Below are 12,238 nucleotides of genomic sequence, written 5' to 3'. Positions count from 1 at the left end.
AAATTATTGCACTTGCGCGACCCGTGCGAACGCACGAGTCCTTTACTAGTATATATATATATTGACTACAAATATGAATTTTTTTATGCAAAATATCACATTTTTCAATTTTATTTTTATAATAACCATCATTTCTACCTATTTCTCAAAGTAACCCATATCAAATAAAAAAAAATCCGAATGAAGAGATGTTGTCAGATGAATTAGTGTCTCCTTAATAAGAGGTGTCACAAATTGAATTGATGACTTAATGCGATGCATGCAATACAATTGACGATCACATGTATTTCATAAGAGATGTTGCCAATTGAACTGACATCCCCGTTTAAAAAACAAGAGCTATCACCACTTAGATCTGATACACATGTGTCAAACCAATTGACATTAACTCTTAAGAGATGCATGGTGTCGCTAATTAAATTGACTACACCACATGCGTCATCAATTCAATTGACAATACCACTTTGTTTAAATTTCTTTATTTGAAATTGAATTACTTTAAAAAATAGATGAAAATGATGGTTATTATAGGAATAAAATTGAAAAGGTGAGCTATTTACATAAAATTTTCACAAATATGTACTACATTCCTATAATTACATTTAATTGTAATTTTATTAACTAATTTTATTATTAAGAAAAACAAAATACTCTAATTTTATTAATTTATTGCATAAACAAAATTTTATTTTTAATTTTAATTTCCAGTGTGATGCTGTTGGGTTGGGGCCTTGTAGTTGAACTTGGTTCTTCCCAATTCTCCCAAATCCCAATCCCAAATCCAAATCGCGGATCAAACCTCAAACAACCATTTCCATCAATCTTCTTCCCTCTAATCAATTCCATCTCCAGATTCTAGATCTATGATCAATTGCAGTTATTTGAAACGAATCTAACAACAAAAACATGTATATGGCATATGGGTGGCCTCAGGTCATCCCTCTGGAGCAGGGACTGTGTCCTTCTGTGCAGAAGATTGTGTATTTCAAACTCATCAATCGTTTGTTGCTTGTTGTTTCACCTACTCATTTTGAACTATGGAACTCTTCTCAGGTACTTGGATCCGTTCATTGTATCAATTTTCGTATTTGAATTTATGTTTTTGGGGCAATTTTGTATCTATATTCAATTGTAGGAGTTTCCTATAACTTTTTTGGAAAAAAATGCGAACTTGATTTTGATGAGGAGTAGAGTTTTTGTAATGTGGCATTTTGGAGTTTGTATTTGAATTTCTGTGTGATGAGTTTTTATTATTTATTTGATTTTCAAGATTTTTGGGGGAAATGTTGAAGTGGTTTTCATGGGGGTGCATTGATGTAATGTGGATGTAATTTTGGGCTTAACAGTGTTTTTTTTCCTGTTGGTTATTCAGCATAGAGTGAGATTGGGAAAGTACAAGAGAGATTCAAATTCATTGAAGAGAGAAGGTGAAAACTTGCAGGCTGTGTGGAGTCCTGATGCTAAATTAATTGCTATTCTTGTAAGTGTGCTGACGTGTGATTAACAATGTGGTTTGTCAGTTATGTATTCCGACTTTTTCGATAACACCTTTAATATGCTTGTGAATTTGTACATTTGTTTGATTATCGGCGTTTTGGTGTGAAAATTGGAATTTTGGTTATAATATTTGGAGACTGCAAATGAAATATTGTCACTCGTGTTTGTAAGCTGACACTCATATTGTCTGATTGTCAGCGGACTATGTTCTCTAATGAAAGATGCACCTTACCCCATCGAAATTATGTTTAAATGTTTTATCGATTTGGACCAGCTTTGTTGTGTGCACATTCAGGACCGTTGAAACGTTTTACCACAAGATTAGTTTGTTATGTTTATAGTTATATCCTATTAATTGTGAGATACTCTACCTCCTATTTCATTTTATGCCTTTATTTTGTTCATGCTGCAATTAACACATTCCTTGAAGTTAATGCCATGTTTTAAGTATCTTATATTATATTCCTGATTGATATGTATTTTCTATTTGCAGACATCTTCTTTCTATCTTCACATTTTCAAGGTCCAATTCTTGGATAAAAAAATACACATTGGTGGGAAACAACCTTCTGCTTTGTCCCTAGCAACTATATCTCTTCTTCTTACTGAGCAAGTTCCTTTTGCAGCAAAGGATTTGTCGTTGTAGGTTTCTTGCTAGTATTGTTTTTGAAACTTCTTTTCTCTATGTGAATTAATGCAATTGAACAAAACTACTATTGGTATGGACTATGGAATATGAATTGGAGCCCTATAGTGGAATAAGATTTTGTATTTATAAGTATGGGCATGCAGATGGTGGAAAATAGACTTAGGTGGTTTGGGCATGTAGAAAAAGACATGTAGATTATATGATAAGGAGAGTAGTTCAGATGGAGAGGAGTCAAACAACTAGAGGTAGAGGAAGACTTAGAAAAACTATAAGAGAAGTTATTAAGAAAGTTCTCGAGATTAACGAGTTTGATAGAAGCATGGTCCTGGATAGAACATTATGGCGGAAGTTGATCTATGCAGCCAACGCCACTTATGGGGATAAGACTTGGTTGTTGTTGTTGTAAGTATGGTATACACGGGATATTATATTTTTCTTTTGATGAAAGATATGTTGATTGATTTCTTGGTTACTGGCATGAACCAACCATCCTAGCTTCTAGATGAAGACATATTAATGTTTGTATGTTATTTATGTCCAACATACCCCCCTCTAGCATGAGTCCTTTGAGTTTAAAGCATGGACAACGCATATACCAGCCCACCTTGTGCTGAAACACAACTTTTAATTAGAGGAATGAGGATCTAAAGTATTGAACTCTTAGCCACTTACTTGTTCATAGGGGCTTCGATAAACTGTTATGCATCAAATACCCGAAAACTTAGAGTGTTAAGTAAAACAGCATTTATTTTATACATATCACTTTTCGTAAAATTTGGTTCCACCATGCTAGTTACCTAAGAAATGCAATGAGGAATAGAGGAGTTAGGTATATTATAAATCAAAAGTTGAAGAAATATTATATTAGCTCCGAAGATATGTTCCTTATAGAAGTCTGCATCCATATGGGACATTAGTTATTGTGACAATTGAATGTCTACACGATTTCTTTTAACCCATTGGCATTATCTAAAGCAATATGCTATATTGAACTCATGATACTGCCATTACTCAATACTTTCTGAAAAGTGTCAAAATTTTACACTTCACTCTGTATGTAGTAATCAAAAGTTGAAGCCATTTGCTACATGATCTTGACACTACTCTTTATACAACTGTTTTGTCAGGAGCAATATTGTTAGTGATAGCAAACATATGCTGCTTGGACTTTCTGATGGAACATTGTACAGTATATCTTGGAAGGGGGAGGTAATTTAAACATAGAGCACCACCAATTTCGGACATTTCATCCCAATTGAACTTATTTTCTTTGGTTAATTGGTCACTGATTTACACAAAATATTCAACTGAGTTTACAGCATTCATTTTTGTTTTGATGTATAACAATATTACTCATTTTATTTTATGATCTCCTACACAGTTCTATGGAGCTTTTCAATTTGATCCAAATCCTTCTGCTAGCTTTGATAATTCTCAATTTCCACATTCTTTAGAGAATGGTGTTTCGCCTAAAGACCTCCTAAAGGTTCCTATGCCCAATCACATTATTCCAAAAAATTCTGAAATCAAACAGCTGGAGCTTTGCCTTTCTTTGAGGTTACTATTTGTCTTGTATTCTGATGGGCACCTTGTCTCATGTTCCATTAGTAAGAAAGGTTTAAAGCAAGTTGACTGTATTAAAGCAGAAAAGAGGTTGGCTTGTGGGGACGCTGTATGTGCTTCAGTAGCTCTTGAGCAGGATATTCTTGCTGTTGGTACCAGAAGAGGAATTGTGGAGTTGTATGATTTGGCTGAGTCATTAATGCTTATACGCACAGTTTCTTTGTATGACTGGGGGTATGTTTTGTGTCATTTTAAAGTTATTTATGCATACCAAATAAATCCATAAGTTTTGTTACTTTTGATGAAATCATTTATCTTTTTCTTTAATACCCGTAACTATTTATTATCTCATTCTACCTATTTCTCTCTTCGCAATAAATATTTAGGGTATTTTGACAACATATATTAATGTCGTGTTGAACTTTGATAGTCACAAATAAATAGAAACAAAAATCTTCTACAAAAGCAACACTTAAAAAGGAATAGAGAGTGTATTAAATATGCATATAGGGAATCCATAACAAATTGAACACTTCTGCAATTTACTTCTCTGGGCTTGATGCTCAAATTCTCCAGCAGATTGTGCTCAATACTCTTGCTTAATGTTATCTCACCTGCTCTTCAATCTCACTGCTGTCTCCTTTATGTTTATTTGTTTGTTTTGAAAGTCTTTAGCGCAACTTAGCTACTCAGGAAAGGTTAAAACATTCTAAGTTATTCCAGCATCATTCATCGTAATTAAATTACACCGCTCGCTCTTCTATTTTATGAATCCATGCAATTTCAGTTTCAGAAATGACTGCAGTCATAGTTTCTCCATCTTACCAGTATGTGTTGGGACTTGTGTTCAATGTTATGTAGATGGACTTTGGTTCTATGTCATGGAGTATGCTACTTTTTGCAGATATTCAATGGATGACACTGGCCCTGTTAGTTGCATTGCATGGACACCTGATAACTCTGCTTTTGCAGTTGGGTGGAAATTAAGGGGGCTTACAGTTTGGTCAGTTTCTGGGTGCCGCTTGATGTCAACAATCCGACAGATAGGTTTAAGTTCTGTATCTTCTCCAGTTGCTAAGCCAAACCGTGATTGTAAGCATGAGCCATTGATGGGTGGTACCTCACTGATGCAGTGGGGTGAACATGGATATAGACTTTATGTTATTGAGGAGAGATCTTCAGAGAGAATTCTTTCATTCTCTTTTGGAAAATGCTGTCTTAACAGAGGTGTTTCCGGAACTGCATACATCCGGCAAGTGATTTATGGGGAAGACCGGTTGCTCATTGTGCAGTCAGAAGAGATTGACGAGCTTAAAATGCTGCATCTTAAGCTTCCAGTTATGTGTTTGATTGTCAAACTTTAAATGTGTAGTCTTAATCGAATGAAAATCACTTCTAAAGTTTCAATTTTTTCTTAGGTTTCTTATATTTCCCAAAACTGGCCTGTTCAACATGTGGCAGCTAGTCAGGATGGAATGTACTTAGCAGTCGCTGGTCTCCATGGTTTGATATTGTATGATATACGATTGAAAAGATGGAGAGTATTTGGAGATGTTACACAGGAACAAAAGATTCAGTGTAAGGGCTTGCTATGGCTGGGAAAGATTGTTGTTGTCTGCAACTATATTGATTCTTCCAAAATGTGAGATACTTTTATTTGCTTACGTATTTCACGTGGTTGGTTCCTTATAGTTTTTAGTAGGTAAAAACTATCGTTTTTAGCCAATTGTTGTTAAACAGTATACAGCCTCGAAGAGCCTGAATTTAAAGGGTGTTAAGTGTTTTTATCTCTTTAACTTGTTTTTTTTAGTATAGGTCCGATTGAACCCAAAACTATTGGTTTTCGTAGCAATAACTGTAGCATTATGCAACATTCAAAACATTTTATTCTACATGCAATGGTCTCTTAGGTCTCCTTATTTATCTCAGGTATGAATTGCTCTTTTACCCAAGATATCACCTTGATCAAAGCTCATTGCTCTGTCGAAAACCATTGCTAGCGAAACCAATTGTGATGGATGTGTACCAAGACTATATACTGGTTACATATAGACCATTTGATGTCCATATATTCAATGTTAAATTATTTGGTGAATTAACTCCTTCAGGAAATCCAGATTTACAGGTAAATGCACACTTATAAAATTGATTTCCCCATTTATTGGTTTTCAATGATACTCTTGTTCGACATGCTCTTTTTTCCCTTCAAGTTTTCTTCTATAAAACCTTGTTTGTTATACATTTTTAAGTGATAACATGACAAACAGCTTTCTGCAGTACGAGAACTTTCAATTATGACTGCCAAGAGTCATCCTGCAGCAATGCGATTCATTCCTGATCAAATCCCACGAGAACCTATTTCAAAAAGTTACATTTCATCTTCATCAGATTCATTTAGTGGAGAACCAGCAAGGTAATATCCTTTTGACCAACATGTAATCCCTTTCTCCAGTTTATTTTTCCATTTCTCTCAGTGAAATGATCCAAAGGGAAAATATCACAATCTGTAAAGTCAGAATGCATTATAACTAAGAATCCCTTATTAATATTATCATGAACTGGCATCCGAGTTCCAGCTTTGTTGAATGGAGATAAGAATTGATATGCTCGTCTAAACTTGTTTGCTTTTGTTGCTGTGATTAGAGCCATTTTTTCCCTATTAATAATTCATCGTCAAGAAAATCGAGTTCTTTGTTTCAGTGTTTGTGTCAAGATAAATATAGTTAGAGTTCTGGATCAGATGCACTGGTGGGGGTGGGGGGTATTCTTTGTATCATGTTACTGATGTTAAGGATTTGTTCTAGATGTCTGATATTGAGGTCAAATGGGGAGCTTTCGCTTCTTGATTTGGATGATGGGCGGGAGAGAAATCTTACGGATTCAGTTGAGCTTTTTTGGGTCACTTGTGGCCAGTTTGAGGATAAAACAAATTTGATTGAGGAAGTTTCATGGTTAGATTATGGTCATCGGGGCATGCAGGTAATTAACTGTTAAGATCTTTCTTAATCCCTGATTTACATCCTTATATTTTATTAGATTAAATAACTTCTAATCCACCCTCTAGTGTGTTTTCTTTTTACTTCTCTGATAGTTTTTACATGGAAGTTCATTGTTGCAGGTTTGGTATCCATCTCCAGGTCCAAATTCTTTTAAGCAGGAAGACTTCTTGCAGGTCTGGATATTTATTAGGATGTTTATAATCTTGTAGGCTGCATTGAACATAACGCAACTTATTTTCTAGTTCATTGTTTTAAAATTTCTTTCCCTAACATATTTTGTAATTTATTCCTTCAATACTTTTTGTTTAAATTATTATAAAGAATCACATGCAACTGTAGGTCCCTTATATTGTTGATTGGCTTCATTTTGCATCTTACTTTTATCTGCTAGGTATATAGAAATTTTCAATAATAAGAGTATTTTAGGCTATTTGAAGCAACTTCAATAAATTTAATCATCCTTTATTCTGGAATCTGTTCATTATCTGATTTGATCTTTAATTGATTTTCAGCTGGATCCGGAGCTGGAGTTTGATCGTGAAGTATACCCTCTGGGACTTCTTCCGAATGCTGGTGTAGTTGTTGGTGTTTCCCAGAGAATGTCATTTCCATCAAGTGCAGAATTCCCGTGTTTTGAGCCATCTCCTCAAGCACAAACTATACTGCACTGCCTACTCCGCCATCTTCTTCAGGTACTACATTGAGTAAATTGAAGTGATTTAGAATTGCCTGAACTTGTAACCCATATTTTATTTCTGAGACATTGTTGATTTTTTTTGTTGCTTTTGCATTTATTGCTTAAAAAGGTTCCTATCGGTGTGGCATGTTTGCTCTATATGACCCAATAGATTTCATATATGCAGCACATTCAGAGTTACAAATGTATTAAACCAATAGATAAGGAATCACAGATGTATTTTAATCGGGTATCTTATGTCAGGTTACAGTGGGGGAGGGTACTATATGTCTTTTTTTGTGTTTTTCTTTCCAATTTTGTTTTCCCAAAACCATTAAAGGGATAACCTGTGTGATTCTTTCCTATTATATATGTATTTGCCAGAGAGACAAAATTGAGGAAGCTTTAAGGCTGGCAGAACTATCAGCAGAAAAGCCTCATTTTTCACATTGTCTAGAGTGGCTTCTTTTTACAGTATTTGAAGCAGATATATCCAGGTACTATAATTTGGAAACATTAATAGACAACTACCAGGATTTTGGTTATAGTTTCTTGGTAGTTGTCTATAGTTTCTTGCGAATTTCCTTTGCTTTAGCATGTGTGTAACAATTTCTCGATACAAAACTTAGTTGCCAATTGGTTTTTATCTTGATTGGTTAATTTTCATGCCGACTGTTCCAGGCCAAATGTAGACAAGAACCAGATGTCAGTTCTTAAACATGTAAAAACTCTTTTGGAGAAGACCTGCGATCTTATCCGAAATTTTCCAGAGTACTTGGATGTTGTTGTTAGTGTTGCAAGAAAAACAGATGGTCGTCATTGGGCAGATTTGTTCTCTGCTGCTGGAAGATCCACAGAGTATGTCTTTCAAACATCTATACGTTTCATTTTGATTTCATCGTTCATTAATATTCTTGAAATGTACTAAAATCTTTTGAAATATGGAATCATGTAGAAAAATACTTAACCGGTGAACTTGGTAATACCATTTGTCATTGTGCTAGATGCAATTTTTGTATGGCTTTCAAGAATATTATAATAATGTTGCAACCTTTCGGTTATTAAATTACTACCTCTGCAATTAAATGCTTCATTTTTCCCCATGCTCCTGCATGTTAGGTAGCATGACTGGACAGATTGAAATAAATTGTGAATGTGACAGATTTTCTTGTGTGAAACCGGACCAAAAGACAAATTTGATTTGTATAATAATTGAGAATTTTCAATTTTTTCAATTTTTTTTCATTGTTCCGCTCTGAGACTTAGCCTAAAGAAACAAAGAAAAGAATGTTATGAAGCTTAATTTTTACCTATATACATATATATAATAAATAATTTTTCCTTTATTTTGAACAAGATTGATAAGCTGTTTTTCCCTTGCAAAGTCATCTGAATTTTGTTTCCTCTTATGGCTTATTAACACTTTATACAACTGTAATGTTTTTTCCATTGCGGTATTTTAATGTGGCTGATTGATTTTTTACTTCTATATAGATTGTTTGAGGAATGTTTTCAACGTAGATGGTACCGCACTGCAGCTTGCTATATACTTGTGAGAATCACTCTCCTTTCTCAATGTTTCTTTATCTGTAGAGAGTAGAAAGATTATCATTCTGAATGCCAACTAGTGGTGAGAATCCAAATATAGATATACTCGTATGATCAAGTTCATCTCATCTCAAATGTAACAGGTAATTGCCAAACTTGAGGGTCCTGCTGTGAGTCAATATTGTGCTTTACGGTTATTACAGGTTTGCCCTTCACTGCTTCAATTATTTTATTTTTATTTCAAGCTACATCATTGACATGGATTATTAAACTTATGCAGGCAACACTCGTTGATTCTTTATATGAGCTTGCTGGGGAGCTGGTAATGTCTTGAAACACTAACATTATTTACTTTAGCTGGTCAAGTAATATATCTCATACAAGAGTTTATGAACTTTGACATAAATTTTTGTTTTGGGTCCCCAGGTGAGGTTCTTGCTAAGATCTGGTAGAGAATATGACCAAGCATCATCTGATTCAGACAAACTGTCTCCCAGATTTTTAGGCTATTTTCTTTTTCGTTCTACCGAGCGCAAGCAAGCATTGGATAAAAGGTTTGTGTTAAATTTAGTGAATTTTTTATTTTGGTCTAGCATCGGAGTTATCAATCATACCAACAAGTAATTTTCTTTGGAGCAGCACCTCATTCAAGGAACAAAGTGCTCATGTTACGTCAGTTAAGAATATTTTAGAAAACCATGCTAGTTACTTGATGGCAGGGAAAGAGCTTTCCAAGCTTGTTGCATTTGTAAAAGGCACTCAGTTTGATTTAGTGGTAAGAAGATCTTGCTGATTGACTTGTTTGTTCTAATCCCCTTAAGTCAATTTCCCTTTATTTTAATGTGAAGTTGTTTAATGATAACCAATTTCAGGAATATCTACAACGTGAAAGATATGGAAGTGCTCGGCTGGAGAATTTTGCTTCAGGGCTTGAACTAATAAGCCAAAAGGTTTGAGATTTAACATTTGGAAAAAAAACTTATTTTTTGATCATTATGCTCTAAATGGCCTTATGGTACAGGAGGATACTTTACCCTCCTGATACTCCCTCCTTTTGAAAACATTTCCTTTTCTAAGGAAAAAGACTCATTGCATCTAAATGTATCATAAATTATTATTATGACTGTTGATGGAGGAACACTGATTATTCACTGCTGAAGCCAATCTTGAACACTGATTATGCGCTCTTTATTCATTTGGCAGAAACTTGTCTAGATTTATCATAATGTTTTTCTTTAGCTTTAAATCTTCACTCTGTTAATGAACACTATTTTATGTTTTCAGCTTCAAATGGAAACATTACAGAGCCGATTGGATGCTGACTTTCTCCTGGCTCATATGTGCTCTGTCAAATTTAAGGAATGGATAGTTGTCCTGGCTACTCTCTTAAGACGTTCCGAGGTATGTTAAGGTTCATTGTGTACACTGAGATACAAAATTTTGGTGACGCGGGCCGTGTCAAGATTTTAGGGAAAAGATGGAAAGGAGAGAATGATAGAAAATCCAATTCTGAGTTATGATATATTAGATGAGAGGACACAACATTTAATTAATACTCTTATTATAGTAATACAGAGTTTTAGGACCCGTTTGTTTTGGCTTTTTTTAAAAATGATTTTTAGTGTTATAAATTTTAGTGTAAAAAAAATTTACAAAGAAACTTTTCATAAAAGCTTCAAATGAAAATTTGGTTTGAATAGTTATTCTTAAAATGTTATTTTAACTATTTCATTATTTTATCGAAACTTTTTTTGGATATCAAATTTTCAAAAAATCACTTAATTTTGAAGCTATTTCAAATAGCTTTTCATAAAAATCATTTTTAAGATACAACTTTTTGAAAAAATTGTGATTTTGACTATGTTTTGATCTTCAATAATGTATATTTATGTTATAGAATGAACAATTCAATCTTTTAATTTATAGAAAACAAATTTAGAAAAACTTATAATATTTTGAAAAACATTTTTGTAGAATCCATTTTTAAAAATATAAAGAAAAAATTCATTTTTTTAAAGCTAAAACAAACTGGCCCTTAATTAGATTTTATTAGATTTATTGTTCTTCACTTGCAAAAATTAAGTCTTTATAACTTAAAAATTCACGAGTCTTCATAGTTACTGCATGATTTTTGAAATGATTCTTCATAATTATTTTTACATATATCTGTCATTTATGGATCTTGTGCTATTTTGAAAAAGGATTCACTTTGTTGATAATTGGAATGTTCTTCTGGTGTGCTTTTACAGGTTCTGTTTGACTTATTCCGTCACGATTTTCGGTTATGGAAAGCTTACAGCAGCACCCTGCAGGTATAACTATCTTAATTTTTCTGATGCAATTGATAGTAATTGCATAATTTATACTTAATGAACAAAATTATAGTCCCTGCTGGTTTTCTATGCACTACAGTCACACCCAGCATTTACTGAATATCAAGATTTATTAGAAGACCTGGAAGAGAAACTTTCATCTGTTACAAATGAGGAAGAATGAAAGTAAACATAGATTTAACATCTGTAATGTGGTCCTCATTGGTTTCCCCACTAAAGTAGTTTACTTGGGAGGCTTTTAGCCTCAGCCCACATATCATAGTTTGATCAATCATGTCACACTGAAAGGAAAGGACTATGCATCCTTTCCGTTGGATTCGGTTGTGGGGGAACGAGTAAATTACATTTATGTGGAGCTTAAATTAAGATGATCGTGGTAACACCATCTTTGTGGTGTTCTAACCGAATGAACCGATCCGGAATAGTAATTGTAGATAGAGGTTAGAAATATTTGTAGGGAGGCTTGTTCATGTCTGAGGATTTCACTATTCTTTTTCACTTTTTAATCCAAATTTTGTAACATGTGATTTTTGTACAAGCATGAACAGATCCATCTGTATATATATTGGTTATATGCTCTTTGATCAGTTCAACATTCAGAGTGGATTTTATGCACTTATTGTTTTCTCTCTTGACAATCTCTTGAAGAGTGCAACAATTCTCTCCAACATTCTTTCCAAAATATTCTATCTTATTAAATGAAATTTCACTTAATCATGTGATCCTTTTCTCTATTTATAAGACCCATTTTTAAAGTGATGAGATGGATATAAATTCCAATCAATAATGTATTTGATAGTATATTGATTGCAATCCTCTTTTCCTTATGTTGGCTCAAACACATATACAAGTATCTGCCCCCAATATACAAGTATCTGCCACCAGGGCTAGACAACGGGTCAGGTTGGGCGGGTTTGGGCCCAAAACCACCATCCACCCCAAATTGCGGGTAGTTTTTAAAGGCCCATTTCCG

General features: G+C 33.9%; 1 protein-coding gene across 1 annotated transcript; it reads left to right on the top strand.

Annotated features, from left to right (window-relative positions):
* The first annotated feature begins 693 nt into the window (after positions 1-693).
* LOC127127058 (uncharacterized) lies at positions 694-11,903 on the top strand. Its single transcript, XM_051056143.1, has 23 exons — positions 694-1,053; positions 1,373-1,480; positions 1,991-2,139; positions 3,274-3,355; positions 3,528-3,943; positions 4,614-5,046; positions 5,128-5,351; positions 5,639-5,834; positions 5,977-6,122; positions 6,514-6,688; positions 6,828-6,881; positions 7,221-7,400; positions 7,769-7,881; positions 8,066-8,242; positions 8,879-8,936; positions 9,076-9,135; positions 9,213-9,254; positions 9,359-9,486; positions 9,572-9,707; positions 9,805-9,882; positions 10,217-10,333; positions 11,182-11,244; positions 11,345-11,903. Exons 1-23 carry the CDS (start codon positions 907-909, stop codon positions 11,426-11,428), a joined length of 3,366 nt encoding a protein of 1,121 aa, XP_050912100.1. The 5' UTR covers positions 694-906; the 3' UTR covers positions 11,429-11,903.
* The last annotated feature ends 335 nt before the right edge of the window (positions 11,904-12,238 follow it).

Source organism: Lathyrus oleraceus, chromosome 3 (assembly GCF_024323335.1).
Source record: "Lathyrus oleraceus cultivar Zhongwan6 chromosome 3, CAAS_Psat_ZW6_1.0, whole genome shotgun sequence".
Classification (NCBI taxonomy): Eukaryota; Viridiplantae; Streptophyta; class Magnoliopsida; order Fabales; family Fabaceae; genus Lathyrus; species Lathyrus oleraceus.
The sequence above is the reverse complement of the archived record's forward strand: the minus strand, read 5'-3'. Positions and strand labels throughout refer to the sequence as shown.